This window comes from Carettochelys insculpta, chromosome 23, assembly GCF_033958435.1.
Source record: "Carettochelys insculpta isolate YL-2023 chromosome 23, ASM3395843v1, whole genome shotgun sequence".
NCBI classification, from domain to species: Eukaryota; Metazoa; Chordata; order Testudines; family Carettochelyidae; genus Carettochelys; species Carettochelys insculpta.
This window is the reverse complement of record NC_134159.1, coordinates 22,357,773-22,382,893: the sequence shown is the minus strand read 5'-3', so window position 1 is coordinate 22,382,893 and position 25,121 is coordinate 22,357,773. Positions and strand designations below refer to the sequence as shown.

Here is a 25,121-nt window from a genome sequence, read left to right as displayed (position 1 = left end):
CTTAACAAGGGAATTTTTTTAAAATGCAAATGTTCTGTCATTTGTAAAAAGATGCTGGAATATCCAGGTTTCTTTACTCTAATACATTGCACCAGGAACAACTCAATTGCTCGTCTGGAAAGTTTGAGCCTCTTTAAGGAGGAACACCAAGTTTAAATCTTGGCATGCTCCTGACACTATGAATGGCTGTCAGCTTACAGATGGGCTGTCCCTGAGACCTCACTGCTGCACCTGTGACAGGCACGTTAAAGGGCTGGATCTGGTCTGTGCACCACACTTAACTCCAGGTTACCCAAGGCCCAGGTGAAAGAGGGGCTCAGCCTCAGACTTGCCGCCTTTCCCCCAAGCACAGTAAATGGCAGCATTGTCAGCTTTGGGACTCCGTGACTGCTCCCTTCTGGTCCCCAGCAAGCCGTGCGGCAGTGTGCATTGCTGCGCTTCATGCGCCAGCGGGAAACCCAGCAACCCAACAAAAGCAAGAGTCTGTGGGCCGCCTGCTCCCCCGCAGGCCTTCCTGTGTGGCTTTAGTGGCTCACATGAGCTGTGTAGAGGGGGACACAACCAGAAGGGGGAGTGGAACCAGCTCACCACGGTGGACAAGCTGCCCTGTCAGGCTGACTATTCAGGGGCCTCACTGCCTGAAACCATGGGCATCTACTCTGTGGTTTGGATGGTGGCCTTCTGGTAGCCAGGGAGGGCAGCTCAGGAGCTGCTGGTGGCTGGGGCGCCTCAGGGCTGAGCCAGAGGGCATTATGCTGCCTGTCTGGAAAACCTTTCTGCTGGGAGTCTGTCCATTTCAGTCACTGACCCTTCCATTGGTCAGACAAGCGACTGCCACTGTCCCCCAGCCTGGCACCAGACCAGCCTTCCACAGAGCCACAGATTGTCAATGATTTCTTTTAGCAGTGAAGCGGATGTCAAAGCACCCGTTGTTTGTGCCGTCTGCTGATGACGAGGATGTTGGGTTTGTCTAGTGAGCCTCCTTTGGGGCAGGAAGGTCCTGTTGGAGCGATCTGGGGGGACGCATTCTTCCATCCCTCTGAAAACTTTTCATAACAGCAGAATTGCTGACCAGCCCCGTTCTCTCTAGTGATGAAAATAATCACAAGCGTGTCTTGTCTTCTCAGCTGAATTTCTTTCATAGATGACGGAAAGTAAAATTTGTGAAATGTCTGTGGGAGGCTGAAGAAAGCCCCTTTGTCTGCCCCACTCCACAGGGCATTGGTCCGTTTCAAGAGGCACCCTCCACCACCCCAGCGTTCCCACTGCTCAGGATGAATGCGGCACTTGTCCATGCACCAGGACCTGCTCCTGAGAGCTGAAGTTGGGCCGCCTCCTGCTAGTCCCATGGTGGCAGGGAAGTGGGACCGTGTGTCGGGGCAGCTCCATGTTCCTAGGACAGCCACCAGGCAGTGACGGCAGAAGTCCCAGCTGCCGCTGCAGCGCTCCCACCTCCCCCAAGGATGTTTCTGTACTGGAAGAAGCGGGGCATGTACGAGCTGGAAACGCTGCCAACGGCTCTGCAGGAGCTGCAGTGTGGGGCAGTGGAGCGCTTCTCCTGGAGCTCCGCTCTGGATATTACCGTCGAGCTCAGTGGTAGGTCACATCTGCTGTGTGTGGAAAGCTTGCACTAGGCAGGGGGTGAGGTCACATGGCTCGCGGGCTCACTGCTGTGCAAATTGTGCACAGCCAGCCAGACACCTTTTCTGCTTGGAGATGACAGGTGCGCCAGGGAGGTGGAGAAGGGACAATGCTTTTTCCCTTCTAGCATGTGTTCTTTGCAGGCATGAGGCAGCAAGCCTAGGATGGAACAAGCTAGTATGGCTGGCGTTCCTGCACAGGGAAGGGAGGATCTGTGACCCCAGGCAGGGATGGGCCACACAGCTCCCCTCGCTACAGGAGTCCATGCCCAGCTTTAGGCAGTGTTAATTCACATCACTTTCTGCAGGCATAGAAATGTGTCAGCAGCTTGAGTCCCAGCACTGATGTCTTCCAGCGCTTTGGAGCGGCTCAGCCCCTGTGGGATGGCAAAGGTTACCCCCATAGCCCCTGAGGGTTGTATATGGAGCCTTTCACCTCCCTGTCTTTAAAGCCAGTCTGGTTGAGGCATCACTGTCAGCTGCAGTCACTCTCAGGCTGATGGGGGGGCTCATGTGAAGGCTGCGGGTTTGGTCCTAGGGCGGTTTCTCTGCGGCACATCTCTCCTGCCCGGGGTGCACCGTGTCCCAGTGCTGTGGCCACAGAATGTCTCGGGTCATGGCTCCTTCATCCTTTTTCCAGCCCTGGCAACGCAGCAAGCAGTGCTGAGCTCGCCAGCCTGCCTTGGCTCCAAGGAGAGGCATGTGAAACAAAGGAGCAGCTCCACGCTGGGCTCAGTCAGATATTGTTGGGTTTGGGCAGCCTGGACTCGGGGACCTCCCGTCTGGGATTGTCTTGGTGTTGATGGTTACCGGTGTGCAGCTGCTGTGATAGTCGCCCTGTCGGCACTGAGGGGTGGATTGATCTTTGTCTGGAGGGTTTTCAAAATGATACTGCAACTGCAAATACAGTATTTGTCTCCAGAGCAAGTGGCAAAGCCCAAAGGGGGAGGGAGTGAACAGAAAATGGACCAAGCTGGTTACTGAGCTACGTCCAGGCCAGGACTGTAGTGACTGGCAGGACATGCCTGTGGCCCCTGTAGGGAAGAACTCCAATTGTCTCAGCTGAGTTTCTGCTGTACAGGTGTCCTGCAGGGAAAGTGCTGTGAGTAAAATTCTCAACCCTTCCTGGTCTCATGCAAAAGGCCGTAGGAGCCTAGATTCCCTGCCATGTTGAGGGGGTAGCGTGGTGACAGCTGTAGTACCAGCTCTGGAGTGTTCTCCTAGGACTGCGCTCTGCTCATCCGTTGGGTGGCCCCTGAATCTCTCCTGGACGGCTGCTCAAGCACTCAGCTTACAGGGAACACTGGTCCTGACCTGGTCTTGTCCCTCCCCCTCCAGTCCTGCTCTCCCTTGGTGCCCCGTTGGCAGAGGGTGTGCAGTGGTGGGTTTAGCCATTCCCACATTTGGCTGCTGTTGGCAGAGACAGATTGCTCTTGGCTTTCCATGCCTGTGCCGCTTGTTGCATAAACATTCATGTTCAGCTCTAACAAATACTTAGGGGTTGAGTATTAGTGTGGTGTTCTGCAGTGTAAAGAACATTTGTTGGGACACTCTTTGCTTCCCAGAGCAGGACCTGGTGGCCCTCCCCTCGTTCCACTGCTGAGTGACCAAGACAGCAGCGGCGTGATCAAATACGCTGCCAATAGGCTTCCAAACGAGGTGACAAGTCATTCTCCTTTCCAGGGCGCCATGCTTTCAGGGTGCATTCTGGCCTGCTCATGTTTGGGAAACTGCCCACAGCTGGTGGTCAGGTTTGTCTGGATCACTCTGGGGTGAGGGGCTCTTGCTATGTACCAGGGAAACTCCTTCTCCTGCCAAGGCCGGTGTTTGGGGCTCTCTGGTCCCATTCCAGAACAGCTGATTGTAGTAGCTAGCTGGTGAGTAGCCAGCAAAGCCATAGGTGCTGACTGTGGCCCAAGCGGTTCCCCTCTGCTTAGGGCTCCAGACTGGAACTTGGCATGTGAGTGAAGGCGGAAGTTGACTTTTGGGGTGCGACTCCCTGTCCAACCTGTGCGTCCTGCTGCCCTGGGATCAGAGAGACCATTTCTTAAACCGTTGGGTAGTCAGAGTGCCTCTGCTCCCTCCAAAGCAGCAGAGAAGAACCCAGGGCTGGCACGTGGCTGGCCAGGATGGGCAAAGGGCATTCACATCACACACACACACACACCCACACACACACACACACACACACACACACACACACACACACACACACACACACACCCCCCCTTAGAGCTGGAAGGGACCTCAGGAGGTCGAGTCCAGTCCCCAGCCCTCTTGGCAGGACCAAGCACCATCTCTTTGTTTTGTTTTGTTTTTGTAGTTCTGTAATTTCTCCTCCCCTGCTCAGAAGCTGGAGATGAGCTAAAACAGGTCCCTGCATCTCCCTGGAGCGAGTTTTCCTTCCGTGTATTGAGCAACTTTCTCTCACCAGTGGGCAAAGGTTCCTGCCTGGCTCCGATCCCTCTTCCTAATAGGCCAAGTGAAATGCTAATTGTGGTGGGCCAGCCACTGGGGAGGCTGTTACTAGGCTGGCGGAGGCCCTGGAGTTGCAGCAGCACAGAGCGGTTATTGTGCTCTCTGGGGGATGACTGCAAAGTGTGGGCAGCAAAGCTCCGCAACGGGCGCAGTTCTCCTCCTCGGCTGCCACCCCGCATGGCTGGGCACTGTGGGCTCCGCAGTCCCTGGGCTCCTTTCTCCCAGCCCCTCCTGCACACACTCCCTGCTGGGCGGCGCACCAGGTGTCTCTGGTGGCAGCTAGGGTGACCGTCCGTCCTCTATGGGGCGGGACAGCCCTGTCGTTCCCGTGCCACAAAGGCACCTGACTTATTTTCAAAGGGACTCTTTGCCCCCAGCAGCTGCCCTGTTCCCTCAGCGCTGGGCGCAGGCGCTGGCGGGAGCGCACGTGGAGAGCTTACCTGCTCTCCAGCCACAGGAAGAGGGAGCCGGCAGGGGCCCTCCAAAGGCAGGGAAGCAGAGCACCAACTTACCCTGGGCCTTCGGGCAGCCGGGAGAGCACCGGCAGCTGCTGCGTCCTGGCTCTCGGAGGCTTCGGTCCCTGGGAGGATCACAGCACAGTCCTGCCTGCGTCCTGGCTCCCCAAAGCTCAGCAAAGGCCGGGGAGCACCAGCAGCTGCCACTTGCTTCACAGCTCCCTGCACCTCAGTGGAGCCAGGAGGAGGCGGCCCTCCCCCCATGCCTCCCTATCCCACATTTGGGACGGGGGGATAGGGTCGCCCTTGTGGCAGCACTGGCACTCGGGTCCCGTGGGGTGTGGAGCTCTGAGACGGGGGGAGCAGGCCAGCTTTGAGGCACAGGGCATCGGGCTGTTGCGGTGGGGAATGAAGGACTGGCTTTAGGCAGACCCCCTGCTAGGGGCTGGTGCAGAGACGCTCCAGATCGCTTCTTCCAAACAAGGGGTCCCGTCTCGGAGGCGTCTCGCCACTGAACTGTGCACAGACCCTCTCCGTGCATCGCACTCTGGGAAACCCACCTGACTAAGGAGATCTGCAGAGCTCAGGCTCCTGGTTTCTCTGCTAAGCCTGCCTTGAGAACCTTGTCTGCATTGGGAGCCTCGCCACAGCCCTTCCATTGCAGAGCTGGGTCACACCTCTGACAATTTCAGCCCATGCTCTCCACTGAGTGCCTTGGGGGGCTCAGGGCTGCCACAAAATGGCCCATAGCCCAGCTACGTTTGCTTCAGTGCCTTGCTGGGCTAGTTCGTTACATCTCCCCAGCCTGGCGGTGAGCTGTTGCTCTGGTTTCTGTCAAGCTCTAGCACCGGTGGCAGAGACTTCCGGCACAGTGCTGTGCCTTCTGCTGCAGGAGCTGGCACATCCCAGTCATCCAGAAAGAGGGTGTCAAGCTCAGTCAGGTTCTGCATTTGTCTCCTGGCAGCGGGGGTGAGGGAGTCTCTGCATGAAGGGAGGAACCTGAAACCCAGAGAGAGCACAAGGAATTCCTGCTGCTCCTTGCAAGCAAATTGGTGGGGCTTTTTCGTAGACCCTCAGCGCTTCGTCAGCTGTGATGTTACCCTGCTGCCCCCCTCTGGGAACAGTAAACTAGCTCTTCCCATTGTGACGAAATGGGCGGTAGGAATTGGGAGTCTGAGCAGCAGGCCCGGGCTGGGCAAAATCATTGTCATGGCTTGTGGCCAGCCAGGTCTTGGAGAGCAGTGGCTCTCAACCTGTCGAGATGACTTTCCACCTTCCAGGGTTCTGATTTGTCTTGCGTCCCTGCAAGTTTCACTGCAATTAAAAACAACATGGTTACACAATCAGACATAAAAATACAAGTGTCACAGCACAGTATTATTGCAAAGCTACTCACTGTCTCATTTTTACCGTATCACATAGTATCAAATCAATTGGAATATAAACAGTGCACCTACATTTTGGTGTACAGTCTATAGAGCAATATAAACAAGTTGTGTGAAGTTTTAGATTGTGTTGACTTTTTGCTAGTGCTTTTTATGTAGCCTGTTGTAAAACTGAGCACGGCTCTAGCTGAGTTCATGCACCCCCGAAGAATGAGGGGTGTGCATGCGCCTGGTGGACAAGCAAGTTTTAGAGTTCAAGGCTTCCTCTACCAGGTGTGTACCACCCGCACAGTTATACTATTGCTAATTGTGGACTTAGCGCAACACGTGTCTGCTGCATGGCACCTGCCTCAGGTGTTTGCGAGATGCCTCCATGCTTGGCAGGACATTACACTGACAGGTTTCCTCTCTGTGGGACTAGGCTGTTGGTTTTCCCCAGATGTCAGACAGCGAGGAGCTCAGAAACCTTTGTAGACGTGCTGCGATCATGCTCATGTGCCTCTCCTAGCCGGGTGCCTCCTGAAGTACCCTGCTGGGAGACAGGCTGGCCTGTCTATCACAGACTCATGCCTACAGGTTGTGCTTGTCCCACCCCTCCTGAAACTCAGAACAAGACTGTATCTGACTGGACCGGGACCTTGTATGTGGCCAGAAATGGCCTTGCTCCCAGCCTGTCAAACAGAGGCCCTGGGATTCAATCTGGGAGTCGCGTTGCTCAGAGAGATGTGCACTGAGCACCACCCCACCCCAGGAGCTGAGCAACAGGTTTTCATAGCTGGCACAGACTCTCCATGCGCAGTGCGTGCTCCTCACCTCAGTGCCTGGCCTATGACTCCTGGGCTCCCCTCTGCCGGGGTTCAGTCCAGTCTCTTCTCTTCCACTCATGCCATCACTGAGCGCGTGGCTCATACCCTGCCATGCCAACGAAAGGTGCCTGGCTGCTCAGCCGTGCTTCGCACAGGTATCTGCCCTGGGCCCCTGGAGTGACTGCTGGAGGAGCCATGGGGCTCCCTGGGCAGAGTGGGCAGGATTCTGAGCTGCTGGCCCCACTGTTAGTCACCCTCTTCTGCGTCCAGGTTCACATTCTATTTTCCAAGCAGATTCGGGAGCAGACACAGGCATGAGGCCTGTTGGCAGGTCTCTGTGTGGCCTGGGAGACATTTTATTTACCGTTGCCTGAGTCTGCTGGTTTCCCAGCTGGTATCACTGAAGTGACGCACGCACAAAGCCAAAGGCACGTGAAGGGAGTTGGGTGCTGACTGTGAGAGCTGCACGCTCCCTCTGCGGCCAGCCCAAGTGCTGCTGCAGTTCTTCGACACATGCTGCAAGTTCTAGGTGCACCAGTGCAGTTAGCAAACCTGCCCGAGCCTGGGAGACCGTCTCAGTTCCCACTGTGTGGCAGCCCCCTGAGATGCCAGCGGGTCACTCGCACGGCCCACTCACTAGCCTAGAGTGTCCGTCGCTGCTCTGGAGCAACTTCAGTCTGTTTCCTGTTCGCTGGTTCCTTGTAGTTTCTGCTTTCTTAGCGCTGAGTCCCTGAACTTGGTGCTGTTGCACTGATGGCCAATTGAAGGAGCGATTCAGTGCTGCTTTGTAGCTAATAGAGCCACTGCCTAAGGCACGAGCCAGCCTGGCAGGGCCTGACTGAGAGGCTGAGGTAGTTCCCTGGACACAGCCTGCAAGCACAGGGGCTGGGGCATTGTGCAGGAGAGAGATGAGGTGCATTAGGAAGCCAAAAGACAATGCGTTTCAGTAGCGATGAGCGTGGTCCTGGGAGACAGCTGAGAGTCTCATTCTTGTGGGCCCCATCTGTGCTGGAAAGGCAAATGTGGGATTTTGAGCAAGGAACCTGCCTGCTGCTGTTTGTTCCTCGTGCTTTCAGGAGCGCTGACTTGGTGCCCATGCTTTATAGATTTGCAGGGTGAAAGCTCAGGGTGTTGGCTGGCTTCTCGGGCCAAGGGGTAGCAATAAGGAAACAGCCAAGGTAAGAGCTGGTTCCTCCAGAGACTGACCCGTGGAAATAGAGGTGTGCTGGCTGCAGGGTCATTTTCAGCTCCTAAAAGCAACGAGCTACAATGTGCTCACAGGAACCAGAGAGTTGAGAGCTTTCTTGTCCCTTTCAAGGCTGGAAATCATTCTTGCACAAGCTTGCGGCCTATGCATTTCAACCACTGACTGTGCCAGCCTTTTGAGTTAGGTGGACAATGACTGCTCCCTCCCTAGGAGGGGGCTATTTGTTCCCTTTTAGTGGAGTCCCAGTCATGGCAGCAAATTGCCTTTGAGAACTAAATTCTAACTTTCCGTTGGGAAGTAGGGCCAGAGCCAGGTCCGTAAAGTGTTTCCTCACCCTTACCTAGTGGTTGCTTCTGAAGTTGTGCACAGCAAGCAGGGCTGCCTGCTCCATCAGCATGCAGCTTCTTTCTCCCCGGCATTAATTGCTGCCTTTCCTGTTAACTCCCTGCACTGCTACCAGAGGTTCCCCTTTCCTTAAGGACGTTACAAGGGACGGATTGGCAGCCCTGGGCGCCAAGTCCTCTGTCTGTTCACACTGCTGGGACTGACAGAAAAATCATTCATTCATCCAGGTCTTAAGGCTGTTGTGTGTGTTGGGGGAGGGGAGAGATGCTGCTAGGGGAAGGGACAGTCTCCTGTTTTTATGGCTTCACCCAGAAGGGCAGGGGGCTGCCCTTGGCTGCAGCTGTTGGGGGTGTTGGCGAAGGGCGGAGGGCAGCTGTTTGGCTAATGACTTCACTCCTTCTTACGGGTGGCAAGGAAGGTGAATGAGGGGTTTCTCGCTTAGCACCGTAGGGCAAAGGGAGAAATCACAGCAAACTTCTGGACTTCCCACTGAACTTTGAGCTGCCCTCACGGCTGCCAGTGTTCCCAACGAGGTCCCTGCTAGCTGGGCTGGCTAATCCTATGGCTCTGCAAGGCACTGCTTCCCTGGGTCGAGGTCTCTGGGCATCGGTGGCAGGAAGGGAAGGCGTCTGGCAGCTCCAGGGTTTTCGCTCATAGGGGAGCAGGACTTGGTGACTATGAGTGGGGGGCACTTCCCAGACCGCACCATCAGCTGTGCGCCTGCCAACAGAAAGAGAGTGGGGATCCGAAGCACCGGCAGGGCTCGTGCCCCCACCAGCCCCACTCAGTGGATTGCACAGGGGCCTCCCCTGCTGGGTCCTGTAGGGCTAGGCCTGGTCCTGCTCCCTTGCTGGGGCAGCAGCAGAGCTCCCATGGGCGGGACAGGAACCGGGCTGGGTCTGGCCTCTGCGATGGCCACGCTCAGCTCCGTATCTCTGCATTCAGTTCCGCAGCTGTCCCAGCCCCGTGTTCTAGGCCAGGCACTTTGGATTTGGCTTCTCCTGGAGCTGCTGCTCATGGCTGCCACTGCCATGTCCTTGGGCAGCACCCTCTGCCTGCTGGGCACCGCGACCCGCGAGGCCATGGGCAGCAAGCGCCATGCCTAGAGCAGCTTGGGAGGAAAGGCACAGGGGAGGCGCCTCCGTGTTCCACACCTGCCCAGCAGCCTTGGGCAGGGCTGTTCTCCGCGATGCCGGCTAAGTGATGGTGACACGGCCAGTCACTCAGGCTACGTCTACACGTGAAGCCTACATCGAAGTAGCCTATTTCGATGAATAACGTCTACACGTCCTCCAGGGCCGGCAACATCGACGTTCAACATCGACGTTGCTCAGCCCAACATCGAAATAGGCGCTGCGAGGGAACGTCTACACGCCAAAGTAGCACACATCGAAATAAGGGTGCCAGGCACAGCTGCAGACAGGGTCACGGGGCGGACTCAACAGCAAGCCGCTCCCTTAAAGGGCCCCTCCCAGACACAGTTGCACTAAACAACACAAGATCCACAGAGCCGACAACTGGTTGCAGACCCTGTGCCTGCAGCATGGATCCCCAGCTGCAGCAGCAGCAGCCAGAAGCCCTGGGCTAAGGGCTGCTGCACACGGTGACCATAGAGCCCCGCAGGGGCTGGAGAGAGAGCGTCTCTCAACCCCTCAGCTGATGGCCGCCATGGAGGACCCCGCAATTTCGATGTTGCGGGACGCACGACGACTACACAGTCCCTACTTCGACGTTGAACGTCGAAGTAGGGCGCTATTCCCATCCCCTCATGGGGTTAGCGGCTTCGACGTCTCGCCGCCTAACGTCGATGTTAACATCGAAATAGCGCCCAACACGTGTAGCCGTGACGGGTGCTATTTCGAAGTTAGTGCCGCTACTTCGAAGTAGCGTGCACGTGTAGACACGGCTTCAGCCTGATAAGTTAACTGCCTGCCCAGAACTAATCAGCTCAGCCCCGATTTAGCTCATACCTAATCGCGCTAACAGGCTGGCACGTGGCCACCTCACAGCAGGTCTGAACGGCTAGTGCCTGCTCAGCACTGCCAGGTGCAACCCCTTCCCAGAGACACCACTGGCTGTTAACCCCCAGGCTGGCTCTCTGACGCTGCTGCTACAAGCAGGAAAGAGTCAGCCGCACACACTGCAGCTCTGCTACCACTGCTGCTGTTGGGCAGTTCAAGCCACCGCCATGTGGGCCATTGCTGCGCAGGCTCCAGTCTGACCTAGGCACACCACGCTGTTCCAGCGCTGCACCCTCCGCGGCCCACCACCTGTGCTGCCTGGCCTGGCGTGCTGCAGCTTCTGCCAGGCGGACCTGCCAAAGACGGCGTTCAGGCTGTCGGCACAGGCCTCTCTCCACCTGCCGCCGGAGCCCCGGTCCCCCCATCGGCCCATCACACCTGGGGCCAGTGTTTGGGCCCCTGCTGAGCCAGGACCGTCTGCTCCAGTGTCTGAAATGGTGCCCTTGGTAAGGGGTGACTGAGCGACTGCCGGCTTACAGCTAGGAAACACGCCTGAGAAAAGCTTCACAACAGGCTTTGTCTTACAGACCCAGTGAAGCACTGTGCATTAACGCAGGTTGGAGACCATGGCTGGGGCTAGCAGCTGGTGTCTAGGAAACGGTACTTGGGCTTTTTTCCGGTGGTGAAGTTCTCCCCTCCGAGCAGTGCCGGAGGCTCTTCCCCCATGTCTGGCTCCCTGCCCTCTCTGGCGATAGTGCAGTGCTCCCCTCCTGCAGCTCCGTTTGTCCCCAGTGCCACCAGCCACACTGTGATGGCACAGATGGGCAGCTGCAGGGCTGTCCCAGGGCTGGCTTCCTGCTCCCTGGCTCTGTAGTGCTGATTCCAGGAAGCCCTGGGAACAGCCCTTTGCAATCCAAGCCCTCGCCGAGGGGCCCTTCTACATCACCAGCTGCCTTCTCTTTTGAGAGCAGGTGAGATGGCTGAAATGCTGGTGCTGCACTGAAACCTGGCCAAGGGCATAGGCACCAATGCTGGGTCACTCCAACAGGGAACCCTTCGGCCTACCACGCTGGCCACTTTTGAGCCTTAAAGCCTCCTGGTGCTCCAGACCTGTTGTGCTGGCGCTGAGCCGTTACCTCGAGCGTAGCTGGCGCCCAGAGGCGGGGGGGCGCCTGCTCGGTCCTAGGCTGGACAGTGCCGTGCAGCACCGCCAGGAGCCTAGGCGGGGGAGTTGCAGACAAGGAGCCCCATCCCTGGGATGCAGATGTTACTGCGGGGCCTGGACTTGCTTGGATTACAGGAGCTGCTGTGTGACCTAAACGTCTAGAGTTAGACGTTCACCACCTGCCGAAGGCCCAAGGGGGACAGACCAGGCCAGAGCTATCCGAGGTGGGGCAAGAATGAATTTTGACAGACTGGTTGAAGCCCTGAGGCTTGAGCTTTGATCTCTTGCTACTAGGGAGCAGGTTTCCTGCCCCTCCCTCTGGAGCACCTGGTGGTGGCCTTCGTAGCCCTGGACTTTGGGGTAAATAGGCCCCAGGTCTGAGCCTTCTTGACCAGGCCTGTGTGCCCATCTCTTTGGGTGTGGGCATCCTCCAGTGTGCCATGCTGCTGCTCTTTGTGCCTATGTCTTCCTTGGCTTCTGCCCAAGCTGCTTCCACAGGGGACAAGCTTGCTGTCTCCTCCTGCTCCTCTTCCATTTCCAGAGCTGTGACCACAGGGCCTGGGCTGTCTCCTCTGCGGCCCAGAGCCTGCAAAGTGCTTTCTAGCCCAGGGACTTGCCTGCTGAAGCTATTTCCACCACGAGGCTCGGGGCCCTGATTCCGCCTGCATTTGCCAGATGGAAATGCTGTGGCCTCCCGGCATGTGAGCCAGCCCACCTCCTTGCTTATACCTAGCCAACAGCTATTGTTCAGCCAGTGGCACAAGCCACTGTTTGGTTGTGGGCAGTTGTTCTGTGGCTCCTAGTTCCTGGCAGGAGGAGGAGGACATGGGCTGGGAGAAAATAAAGTGGAGGCGGAGGGAGGGAGGGAGGAGGCCAAGGCCTGATGTGTTTGGACCCTTAGAAGGCTCTGGTTTCATTATTGACTTTGGCAGCAGGTAGATCCTGCCGAGTATTTCCTGAGCTCCACCATCCCTGGCTGCTTTGATACCACAGGCACATCCCCGTCTGGCCAAGTGCTGAGACCCCGCTTGGCCGTGCCAGAGCGCCTTTCATCCCCTAGCGCACAGCCCCTGAGCCAGCAGGATGGCACTCGTGGCTGCCCCCGGGCTGGGAGGGAGCAGAGCAGCCAGTGGGAGCGGCTGCTGCTACAATTCTTAACTTCACCTTGCACCAAGTTTTGCTTCCCGCTGAGTAACCCTGCAGTGATCTCACCTGCCCCCCAAGTCCCTTCCTCCCTCTCATCTCTCCAGCCCCGGGCCGAGTTCAGATTGCACCTGCCAGGCACAGCTGAGGGGCCAGGGAAAGCAGGTGCCACAGTCAAGCACACCCTCTGGGCAGGGTCTGGCTTTGTGCATCTGAATCAAAGCGGGAAATTCTGGGGGTGCTGCACCCCCATACACCCAGCCCTCAGGCAGGAGGGATGCTGCCCGGGGGCTGGGGAGAGCTTCTGAGCTCCACTGGAGCTTGCACAAAGTGCTTACTGCACCTGCGTCCCTTACCACTGCCTGCTCCGCTCTGTCCATCCATTCCAGGCCTGTTTTCCATGCCACTCCTGGCCTAGCTGAGTCAGTTCATGAGCCCCTTGGCCTCCGTCTCTGCCAGGCTCGGCTCCCTTCCAGCAGTCTGGCTCTTCATGTCACCTTCCCTAGGCACAGCCACGGGCGTGCTTCTTTAGTAGCTGAAACCAATCAGTAGCTTCGACTCCATCAGCCCGTCTCTGCGAGACCAGCTGTCTGCACTCTTGGGCAGTGACACCTGTAGCCTGGAGATTGGCTTCTTTGGCTGTGGCTGGGAGTGATGGCGTGTGCCCAGGCGGGTCTGGCAGCCCTGTGCCCAGAGACAGTGGAGGCGTTCATGGAGCTGGGGACAGTCGGATTCAAGTGAGTCTCCTGCACTTGGAGTGAGTGGGAGCCACAGGGGGTCATGTGAGATGAGGAGCTGGAGCCACGGGCTGGTTAAGGAACGTGCTCTCCTCTCCAAGGCTTGGCTTAGCACCCCGTCGTTCTTGGCCACTGGCCCGTCCCAGCCACCATGGGGGTGCTCTTCGGAAGCTGCAGGGTGGGCAGCAGGGGGACTAGGCTGGTGCGAGCAGGGGCAGAGGAGAGGCGTAGAGCCATGTGCCCCTTTGCAGAGCCAGCTTTGTGTCTGGCCAAGTGCAAGTGGACTTGTAGCGAGAGTGGCTTGTTGTTCGTGGAACAGCTTCATGGGGAAGCCTTCCTTAGTGCTCGTCACTTGAAAATGTCAAGGCACGGTACGAGCTGACCCTCCCAGGGGCCCTGCCGGGTTGGAAAGGGCACCTGCAGCCCCTCTGCAGGGGAACATGGCAGCCCTCTGAGGGCGCAGAACATCACTGTGCGACAGTAAAAGTGCCAAGGGAACAGAGCTCAGCAGGACGTGCTCACCAGAGTGGGAACTGGGCAAGGACACTGGCCTGCACCACCTCAGCAGTGCCAGGCATGCCCACAGCCGGCTGGCCACAACCCTTTGCAATAGGGCTGCCCGTCTCCCTGGGCTTCCTTGCGTTCCTCAGCCTGTGGGTAAACAGGGATTTTCCGCACTGTCCTGCCGCTGTTCTGCAGCCCATTGATAAAATCTCCATATTAGGGAAAGCTTGTGGTTTTGGCCTATTTCTGCGCTGGACATTTTTGGGCGGTTTTGCAGCTCCAGCTGTGAGTCATCTGCTGACAGTGCCTAGAGCGACGGGTCAAAGGGAAATCTGCGATGCAGTCAAGCACCGTGTAACCTGGGTGCTTTTGGCAGGAGCAGACAAGCTGGAATTCACTCCGGTAGGTGCTAAATACAAGCCGGCCCTGTGCTGTCCCCTGGACAAAGAACAGCCCTGGGCACAGACCAGCTGCAGCTCTGTGCCAGCACTTCATTTGGGAGCTGGGAAGGACTTCTTGGGAGTTTCATGTCCAAGTATTTGAAAACTGTTGTGCAGCCAGCAGTTGGGTGTTTCCTCTACAACCAGCTCAGGGGGAAAGGGAGCGTGTTTGTTTGGTCTGATGGCAGCATCCAGGTGGGGAGAGAAACAAGGTGCTAAGGCTTAGGCACTGCCAGGTTGTGGGAGCTGGTCATGTATGAAACCCTGGACAGGCCTGTGTACTTGCTGGTAACACTCGCCCTGGGGAAGCTCACCCAGAAACACTGAGGGCAGGCCTGGCCTGAGGGCAGAGCAGTTACCTTGGGCTCTACACCTTCAGCGCCCAGCGCCCCAACTGACTATACCATTCCTTGCCCATGGACTGGGCCTGCTCTCAGCATGCTGCCTTGGGTCCCACCCACCAGCCAGGCCAGCTCTGACTCAGTGCTCCTTAACACCACTCTTCTAGGCGCACAACCTGCGGGTTTGCCACAAGCTGAAGAGGCCTCAATGACCTGTCTCTCCAGGAGGGGAATTTCCTTCGATTCCGTGTTACAGTTACGGGCTGGCTTTCCCCAGGAGAGAATTACATCAGCATCTGATAAACGCTTTACGAATTGGTAGGCCTAAGCTTAAATCTTCCCTAGGTAAAAGCTCAGCTTTAGCCTGCGGGCTTCACCCTTACATCACCGGTCTTCTCCAAGCTGCCAGCGAACGAATCCTTAGCAGGCTGGTCTCTCAGTTGTGCAGCTTCTCTGGAATTTGTGGGAATACAATTCCAGTCACTTGTGGTATGCGCCTGGGCTGCAAGGGGCAGAGTCAGACTCCGCTGCTGCCCAAACCTTGGGAAATTGTGCTGTTTGCGAGGAGGTTTGCTGCTGAGGGGTTCACAAAAGGCCAGAAGCCTTGGGAGGCCCCAGGAGGGAGAACCGTACAAGTACTTGTTCCAGTCTAGGCTCCGTACGAGAGCTGCCCAGTTCCAGGCAGCCGTTTCCTTTCCCTTTGCCATCGCCGCCCCTCTTTTCAGCGCAGAGGGTTCCTTTAGCTCTGCTCCCATGGTTCCCCCGGCGTTTGTTTTTTTTATAATGATTATCTGGGCCCGTGTGTGTATAACACACTCATAAAGAGGATCAGTTGCAGCTACTGCTCCCTTGGGTGTGACATGGTCTCCCCTTTCTCTCCAGCCCCTGTACCGGGCTTTCAGAGGAGCCTGGGCTGACAGGCAGTGGGTTCTGGGAAGCTCGTGATGTCTGGAAGGTGCAAACCCAGATCCAGTTACCCAGCAAAGAGCCCCTGGCTGCCCCTTCCCTCTGCAGGCTCGTATTGTCGCAGGAACTCTCCTCAGCGGAAGAGTCTGGCCCTCCTGGTGGCCATGCAATATAAAGCCCGAAGCACCAAGCTCCCAGGAGCCATGCACGGCGCTTTCGATAGCTGAGTTGTACCATGGTTGGGTTTAGTCTGGGTTTCATTCAATAATGATCAGCCTGGGTCAGACCAAAGGTCCATCTAGCCTAGTGTGCTGTCTTCTGCCGGTGCCAGGTGCCCCAGGGAGGGACCAGACAAGGTAGCCATGGCGTGAGCCCTCCCCTGGCCTGTTCCTGGTGCTGCAGCTGGGGAGGCAGTTGCGGAGGGCAGGGGAGGTGTGAACTCAGCCTGGGTGCTGCTGCTCAGCAGTCCAGGTGCCTGGTTAGATGAATTCTGATGTCTGAATGCCCCTGGCCCCAGGCTGCCCACCCCCATCCATGCTGGGCCAGGAGGGGGGCTCCAATGCAGCATGTCTCCCAGACCGACTGTGCCCTGCCGCTCGGTTTCCCAGCTGCCAAGGCAGCGTGTCCTAGGGCTTGGCAGTGTAACAGTCTCAGCGCCCAGGCTCGGCACCAGAGTAGCCCTCAGACTCCCTGTGTGGCAGGTAAAGCCAGGCCCTTGGGGCAGCGGGAGAGGGCAGGGGCGACGCTGTGGTATCAGCTCTCCCAGGCCAGCATTCCCCTGGGGCTGGCAGCTCGGGCCAAGCTCAGGTTTCCTACCTACACGGGGAGAAGTCAGGCAGCCGGTGCCCGAGAGATGGCCCCTGTCTGTCCAGGGGATGAGGGCTGGCGCTGCTCTCTGTGCTGGTCTGCTGCAGGCAGGAGCTCTGGCCTAAGTGCTGGGCGTGACACCCCCGAGCCCCAGGAGCGCTGCAGCATGTTACTGGCTGACCATGTGGGTTTGGGCTCAGCCACACAGGTTTGTGCAAAACAATCAGTTTGCTTGGGGCTGAAAGGCAGGAGAGAACGCTGGGGGCAGGAGAGAACGCTGGGGGCAGGAGAGAACGCTGGGGGCAGACCAGCGAGGGCTGGGGCAGGACGGAACGCTGGGGGCAGGAGAGAATGCTGGGGGCAGGACAGAACGCTGGGGGCAGGAGAGAATGCTGGGGGCAGGACAGAACGCTGGGGGCAGACCAGCGAGGGCTGGGGCAGGAGAGAACGCTGGGGGCAGACCAGCGAGGGCTGGGGCAGGACGGAACGCTGGGGGCAGGACAGAACGCTGGGGGCAGGACAGAACGCTGGGGGCAGACCAGCGAGGGCTGGGGCAGGAGAGAACGCTGGGGGCAGACCAGCGAGGGCTGGGGCAGGACGGAACGCTGGGGGCAGGACGGAACGCTGGGGGCAGGACAGAACGCTGGGGGCAGGACAGAACGCTGGGGGCAGACCGGCGAGGGCTGGGGCAGGACAGAACGCTGGGGGCAGGAGAGAACGCTGGGGGCAGACCAGCGAGGGCTGGGGCAGGACAGAACGCTGGGGGCAGGACAGAACGCTGGGGGCAGGACGGAACGCTGGGGGCAGACCAGCGAGGGCTGGGGGCAGGACAGAACGCTGGGGGCAGGACAGAACGCTGGGGGCAGACTGGCGAGGGCTGGGGCAGGAGAGAACGCTGGGGGCAGGAGAGAACGCTGGGGGCAGACCAGCGAGGGCTGGGGCAGGACAGAACGCTGGGGGCAGGACAGAACGCTGGGGGCAGGACGGAACGCTGGGGGCAGACCAGCGAGGGCTGGGGCAGGACAGAACGCTGGGGGCAGGACGGAACGCTGGGGGCAGCCAGCGAGGGCTGGGGCAGGCAGGTGACACCAGCTGCCTGTGGCACTGCCAGGCTGCTCTCCTGTTGGCTGGACCCAGCGCTTCTCCCAGCCTGTGGGCGTTCCGCTGCCTGGGCTGTGGCCAGGAAGGGCTGGTTTCGGCAGAGCTCCTCTCTGTATGGCTGATGTGCGCCAGAGTGGGGGGGTGCCTAGCTAAAGGGGAGCAGCTCACCAGAGCCTCGCGCTGGGGCTGCAGAAGGGCTCTGGCCCTGCCCACCTGTGAGCCTGGCAGTGATCCCACGGGCAATCGATTTTACGTGCACCAGCGCAGAAACGCACCTCATGGGCCGCGCTGTAAGTCAGCTGGGCGGCGCTGGAGGAGCCGCTGTGCAATGACCCAGCTTACAGGGAACGCTGGAGCCTGGCTCCCAGGCGCTCCCCCAGAGGCAGGGTTTAATGCAGGTCTAGTGCTGTGCACGGGCTCCCTGCAGACCCAGGGTGGGAAGCCCTGCTGGCGCTAGCGTCACTGGCTGGCTGCCGATGGGCGGGGGCTGCAGGATTGCGCCTTCGCTGCCTTGGTCCTGGGGAGGGAACTCACTGCTGTTCGAGGAAGGTCGTGTCCCTGTGCCTGCACAGGAGTAGCTGCAGTGCTCCAGCACCTGGACGCGCTTCCTCTCCCTCCCGTAGGCCCTGCTGCTGCTGCTGCCTCGGGCGAGTGTGCAGAGCACAGGCAGAGGTACTGCAGTTCTCTGCTTGCCTTTGCGGCGCTGGCAAAGCACAGCTTATTCCCGGCCCCCACGCTGGCTGCCTGTGGGAACGCCGCCGTGCTCATTCCCGGCCCCCACGCTGGCTGGCTGTGGGAACGCCGCCGCGCTCTGGGGCAGCTGCCTGTGGGAACGCCGCCGCGCTCATTCCCGGCCCCCACGCTGGCTGCCTGTGGGAACGCCGCCGCGCTCATTCCCGGCCCCCACGCTGGCTGCCTGTGGGAACGCCGCCGTGCTCTGGGGCAGCTGCCCGTGGGAACGCCGCCGCGCTCATTCCCGGCCCCCACGCTGGCTGCCTGTGGGAACGCCGCCGCGCTCATTCCCGGCCCCCACGCTGGCTGCCTGTGGGAACGCCGCCGTGCTCTGGGGCAGCTGCCTGTGGGAACGCCGCCGCGCTCATTCCCGGCCCCCACGCTGGCTGCCCGTGGGAACGCCGCCGTGCTCTGGGGCAGCTGCCCGTGGGAACGCCGCCGCGCTCTGGGGCAGCTGCCTGTGGGAACGCCGCCGCGCTCATTCCCGGCCCCCACGCTGGCTGCCTGTGGGAACGCAGCCGCGCTCTGGGGCAGCTGCCTGTGGGAACGCCGCCGCGCTCATTCCCGGCCCCCACGCTGGCTGCCTGTGGGAACGCCGCCGCGCTCTGGGGCAGCTGCCTGTGGGAACGCCGCCGCGCTCTGGGGCAGCTGAGGGCGTTTGCAGGCGCAGAGCAGGGACCTGGCAGCAGCGAGGCGTTGTCCGTGGCTGTTGAGCCCGCAGTTGGTAGGGGGGATGTAACACGTCAGGCCTGGCCATTGCCAGTCTGTGACACACACCTGCTTTTGGGGCTCCCTCCAGGGACGGCTGTCCTGAGGTCACAAGCACCGTTGGCTGCTGTCCTCCTCCAGCCGTCACCCCCCAGAGCTGCCCAGGGAGCAGGGCTCAGATAACACATTTCCTCAGTGCACTGTGGTGTCTGCTGTGACGATGAAGTGGAGCGTGTGAGGGGTTCATGTGCTTCCTGCTGGCTGCAGTAACACCAGTTGTGTGCCTCAGTTTCCCTAGGCACAGCAGCAGCAGTGCCTAGTGGGGATGGGAGTTTGGTGTGATGACTTCCCCCATGTAGGCCAGGCCCACTCTGCTCTATGTAAACCAGGAAACCAGGTGACGTTCCCCCCACCCCACCCCAAGCAGGACAGAGGCGGGAGGAGGGGCCTGGCGGTTGGAATTGGAACTGGGCAGTTGAGTGGGGCAGTCTGGTCTGGCTGGAGAGGGAGGAAGGGGAGCCAGGACCCCAGTTGAGGGATGACCCCCTCTGGGACTCCCCCCCCCGACCGCCAAGATGGAGTGTACTGATGGCTTCTGGTTTCTGTGCCGACGTCTGTTCCAGGCAGTGTCCCTGTTGCCTGATAACCTCCTGTTCCCCTGCTGAGTGAGAGTCGCCTCTGCCTGCAGTGGGGGACAGGGCCTGGGGCCTCCCCCCGTGAAATCTGTGTCTCCCAACTCTGCTTTCTCCTTCTGACACATGCACCTGGAAAGTCTCCTGCTCCTGCTGTGCATCCGAGGGACCAGGAAGGACCCTGCCCTTCTGGTGTCCTTCATGAGTGGGTGAATGCTGGGCTCTTCCTCTGGGCTGGAAACCCAGTAGTGGCAGCCCCCCCCCACTGAGGGGGCCACAGGCTTGGCTGTCACTGCTGGGGAGCTGCAGCCTCTTGGAGCATGGCGAGCTGCTTGGCAAAGGGCTTTCTGGGCTCTTTTTTCTTGGTGGGTGACAGAGCTTCCTGCCTCTGCCTTCCTGCAGTCTTCTCTGACCAGCCTGGCCAGGGCGGTTACAGCAGCGGGGGGTAGCTCTTTGCATGAGAGCCGCCGAGCTGGTGTAAGAGTGCGAAGCTGGAAGGCCCCTTTCCTGGCCCTTCCACTTGGGTTTCAGCCCTTTCTGGCTGAGCTGTTAGGGTGCATTCTGCAGCAAAGCAGGGGATTTGCTCTCTAAGCCAGTGTCTGAAGGGGGCGGGTCCCAGCAATGGACAACACGCACGCTGCAGCTGACTCCCACGGTCTGTACAGGACAGGTGAAGAACCGCTCTTGGGCTGGGTTACAGCACAGCACTGTGAGCTCTGCTGGACATGCCAGCCGGGTGCACTGCTCTCGCCAGCGGAGCGTCAGGAACCACAGACCAGTGGCTGGAGAGTGGCCTCGTTCCTGATGCACTGCCACCTGGAGGGACCAGTTCCTGGGCTTTAGCCCCATGGGGGATTGGGAGGTGCTGCCCTGCTCTCCTGGGAGTGGGTGGACCCAGCACGGCCTCTGGAGGTCCATGCAGCCTTTCAGCGTGTGCCCCGTGTCTCAGTCCTGAGCAGGCTGTAGCTGTGCCACCACCACGGCCAGCTCTGGAGGCCCCACGTGCCGTGGAGAGAAGGGGAAGGGAGCAGAGGCAGGCGCAGCCTTGGGGCAGAGCTGGAGCCCCTTTCTGTGCCACCACCATCCCTGGCACCTAATGGCTGGGAAAGGACAGATGTGGCTGGATATTTAAGGTCCTGGACTTAGGCTCTCCCTGCTGGTCTGTGCCCTGCAGCTGGAGTCAGTGTGGGGAGGGGGGCATGCACTGAAATGTGCCAGAGCACAGTAAGGGTGAGTGGGAAGTGGCAGGGAGGCAACCGCCCTGCTGACTCGCCGAGCCAGGTGTGAGGGCAGGTGCACTGGATGCCAGTGGCAGAGTAGGAGGCCTTGGCTTAACAGCGGCAGAGTCCGGAGATAAGTGACAGTGCACAGCGAGAGCCTATGGGCCAGGCTTGGGCCAGCCTGGACGAGGCAGGTGGAGCCCCTTGTGCCCGTTGTGAAGTTGCTGGGCGCGACTCTTGCTTTCCCTGGCTGCTCACAGCTCCTCAGCTCCCTGGCTGGCACTTGGACAAGCTCAGCCCCCAGCTGGAATGCTGGGCTGGAAATCCTGACTGGCTGGGGAGGAGGTCGGGGGGCGGGGGGGCTGCGGGACTAGGCCTCGTGCTGGGAGCAGGTGAGTGGAGCGCTGAGTGGAGAGCTAGGCTGGGAGGAGAAGGCAGCATGTCTGCACGCGGGAGTCCTTTGGGCCACTGAAAGGTACCATGGAGCGGGCCCTTGCAGAGCAGCAGCGGCTGGGCCTGGCGCTGAGCACCCAGGAGAATGGCCTTTCAATGCGTTGTGTGCGCGAGGCCGTAGGGCTGTAGCCAGCGGAAGGCTGCGACCAGCCAGCATGAGCTGTGAGCCCTGGAAGCCAGGCCGTACTCCAGCACCAGAGGGTTTGGCAGAGGGACTGGCCTGGAGCAGCCAGTCAGCCCAGCCCAGCGCCACGAGGGTCAGCCTTAGTCATGGGGGGTTGGTTTTCTGCAGTGCCAAGCTTTGTGGCTCTGCCTGACAGGGACTCCGCTCGGCTCCGTGTGCCCCGTTACTGCGTTGAGCACAGTGGCCCGGGCTCACATCTGGCTGAGGGGTGGCCTGAAAGTGCCTGATGGCACCACGGCGGAGGGAGACGAAAGGTTGGGAAGGCACAGGCGGTACTTACACCAACCTGTCGGTTCTCTGCAGGGCGTCAGGCTCAGTCACACCAGCACGAATCTCTCTCTGAAGTGATGGCTGCCCAGCGTGGGGAACAAAACAAACCAGCAGTCACTAGCACTTCAGAGCCTGACTGAACGATTTATCGGGTGGTGTGCGTTCGTGAGACAGAGCCACTTCTTCCCCGTTGGGGAACTCAGGGGTACTTGGGCTGGGCAGCTGGTCCCTTTCCTCCCCGTGCCTTCAGCCGCCTCCTCCCTCTGGAAAAAGATGCCTGTCTAGCTGTGGGGTGTGCCCACGAAGGTGGGTGCTTCTGTCCGTATGTCCTTTAGGCAGCCTGGGGGCTGCAACCATAACAGGTCATCGTAAGCAGCGGGTTCAGGGGATTTACTGCTCCTTGGTCACTGCTCAGAGCTGGGAGGAAGGGAGACACACCAGGAGGGTTGCCAGACTCCCAAATTTCCAGGGCAAGTCACACGGAGACATTTTTGTGTAAATAAAGGACGCAAGACTTGTCATGAAAATTCCTGAGCTCCAGCCGACTCCCAGCCATGGGAACGCCAGCCGGGCTGCAGCCTCCTAGCTTCAGGGCTGCCGGGGTCCCCCCGCCCCTCGCCCAGGCTCCTGCAGCTGGGGCTGTCTGTTCTGCAAACCCTTCCAAAACTCTGGCACCTCTGCACCAGGCTCTTCCCACGCAGCACGCTGGCTCCACTGTCGGAGGCTCTTTCCCCCAGGACTTCACTGGGTGACCCTTGGGCTGGGGTGAGCAGCTCTCACCCCGGCTGGGAGTGGCTGAGTGCTCGCAGGAAGTGCTCATGCAGCACTGCCCACTGGCTGGCCTTCCTGCTGCTCTGTGACATCAACTTCATCCTTCTTTTCCAGATGATCCGGCAGTAACGGAGGAAAAGGTTCTGCACTGCCAAAACCCTGACTGCCTTGGCAAGAGGAGAGCGCTCAAGGTACCCAGCAGGGGCGGGAGGCCCTGGGACTGGGGCTCCCAGGAGGCAGGGAAGATTTCCAGCTCAGAGCTGCCTGATGGGCAGTAACAGTGCACCTGGGTGCTGGCTGCCCCTGCTGGGCGAGATGGGCCAACAGGGGAGCCACGAGCCCTACGAGCATTGGGATTGAGGTGGGCGTCCCCACAGCCCTGAGACTGGGAGGACTCTGCCCCTTCCATAGGGCTGAACCGCTCCCAGGCAGGAGGAGGGCTCTCCACGGGGAGTTTGGGTTTCCAGCTTGTTCAGCTAGTTGATAGATTTCCACTCCAAAGGGCTACATGCGGGGGCCTTGCCTGGCAATTAGCCTGCCCCCTGAGACTCTACCAGGCAAGACGCTGCATTTAGATCACTCTGAGGCTTCTTACGCAGCTTAAGTGTCCCTGGCAGCATGCCAGAGGGAAGTGACTGTCTCTGGGGCCAGCCAGCGCTAGGGGCCGCTGGGGAGACAGCACTCACCCAAGGGTTGTGGCCATACGAGGAAAGAGAAGCCAAGGCCCAGCTGGAGACCCCGCTCCCCTCCTGCTTTGCAAACCAAGGTGTCAGCCAATGTCACAGGGGCTCCACTGCAGCACTTTACTCTTCCTTGTGGCCACTGCCAACAGACTCATGTTACAGACGGTCCCAGGAGCCAGGTCCTGGCAGCTGGCAAATGAGTCCTTTCCCATGGGTTGTGGCATCTTCCTGGCTCCTTGCCTGAAGAGCCTCAGGCAGAGCTGGAGGGTGTGGATCTGGCCTGGGGCCCTCTGTCTCTTTGAAAGCGCCGTCTCTAAACTGCTGGCTGGAGCCTTTGGACGTGTGAGTGCAGAACCAGGGACCCTGGAGAAGATGGGAAATACAGTAGCTGCCTGTGAACGAACACCTGTCTCCCTGCCAGCTGGCTGGTGCCAGCTCCTGTGATGATGTCCCCATTGTGGCACGGTGCACCAGGGGGCGGAGAGGGGAGGAAGGCTGCTTGAGACAAGTGCACAGCACACATACTGCTTGCTTTAGTGCTGGGCTCAGCCCAGTCTGTCTGGCAACAGCTGGACTCTCTCTGCTCCTGGAGCCCCTGCTGTAATGGGAGAGAAGCTGCCTGAAATCAGAAAGCCAGCGTAGTGTGCTGAGGTGGGCAAGGCCAAGTTGGCTGTTCGGTATGTGCTGTCCAGTCTGCTTGCAGCAGGGAGCCCAGTCTGAGGTCAGCACTCAGAATAAACCAGAGGGAGGCAGTGCAGACAGCTGGGCTGGGGGTCTGAAGCCCCATATGCAATCCCAACTCAGCTGCTAACTTGTGGTCTGGTCCTCGGCAAATCACTTCCCAGTCCGTGAACCGCTGCTGCTGGTACTCAGCATGCTTCCTGCTGCTTGCCCTGCTCTGAGATCAAGGGGGGCCAAGCGCAGAGAGCGTACGTATGTGTGTGCGCATGCATGCATGAGAGAGAGAGAGTGCACGCCCCAGAGGGCTAGAAAGCATTTCTGGGCTCCGCTGATATTTTTCACACACTTTTTTGTCAAAAGATGGGCTTTTTTCTAAAGCAAAAGCTGGCACAAAGAGCGTCAGAATCGCTGCTTTTCAGACAGTTTTCTGCATTTGTTCGTAACGGTTTTATTCAAGTATTGTGCAAATGTTTCATTTACTGGATCCGTGCACATGGGTATAAAGCAAGACCAGTTACAATCGCCAAAGTGCTTGATTATTTTAACTGATTTTATGTGAAATGTTGTGAGAAATGAGTCCAGAAACAACTGGGAATTTCCCCTGCCTTTTCCCAGCTATCTCTTCTCTCTGGGGATGGGCCATGGAAGAGGAGAGGAATCTTTTAGGGCAAGAGACTATCTGTGATGGGGTTTAGGGGTTTTCCTGCACTGCACCCCGTCCGCTGGCAGGAGAGACTCTCACTCAGCAGGTACAACAGCAGGTTTATTAGGCAACAGATGTCCAGTTTCTCACAGAAACAACAGCCTAGCAGCCAGAGACAGTCCTTCCAACCTGTCCTGGGGGGAAGACCCCGAGGGGTGCCCCTCTGGGGTGTAGCTTTCCCCCTCCTCCGGCTGGCTGCCTCCCAGCTCTCCCTTTTCCTAGCCTCTAACTGCCGCCCCCGATTCAAAACCCCCTCTCAGCTCCTCCCTGCTCTTTGTTCAGGCAGAGATGTTATCTGCCAGTTGTAGCCCCAGGGTCATCCTTAGCCACTGGGAGCTGCTGCTTGCCTCGGACATCCAGCCTGACTCACACATACACCCCCCACTCCATCACACTATCTGAGTAGCTGGTCATGAAGTGTTCTGCTTGCTGGCCAAAGTGGGTGCATGGCAGCATTCCCTGTGGCTGGCGGACAGGTCACTCTGTGCTCTTGGCAGTGAGTTGTGAACCTGGAGGGAGCTCTGTAGGCAGACAGCTGCTGGGGCTGGTGTTCCCACCTGGCCACTAGCTGGTTTTAATTGTTGCCTTGAGGTCGAGTGGGGGGTAGCCCCAAGGAATGCTCCTATGACTGAAAGCTCTCCAGCCATGTGAGTCTGTGGCAGA

General features: G+C 59.1%; 1 protein-coding gene across 2 annotated transcripts in view; it reads left to right on the top strand.

Annotated features, from left to right (window-relative positions):
* Positions 1–1,424: 1,424 nt before the first annotated feature.
* Positions 1,425–25,121, top strand: part of PLEKHG5 (pleckstrin homology and RhoGEF domain containing G5) — a 77,612-nt gene continuing 53,915 nt past the window's right edge. Inside the window, exons 1-2 of one of the 2 annotated variants that reach the window (XM_074975644.1) lie at positions 1,425–1,596; positions 22,506–22,582. In XM_074975644.1, the coding sequence (XP_074831745.1) occupies positions 1,464–1,596; positions 22,506–22,582 (210 nt within the window). In that variant the 5' untranslated portion in view covers positions 1,425–1,463. Of the gene's footprint in view, positions 1,597–17,988; positions 18,094–22,505; positions 22,583–25,121 lie in introns of those variants that run through there. The other variant, XM_074975646.1, reaches the window with a different exon arrangement.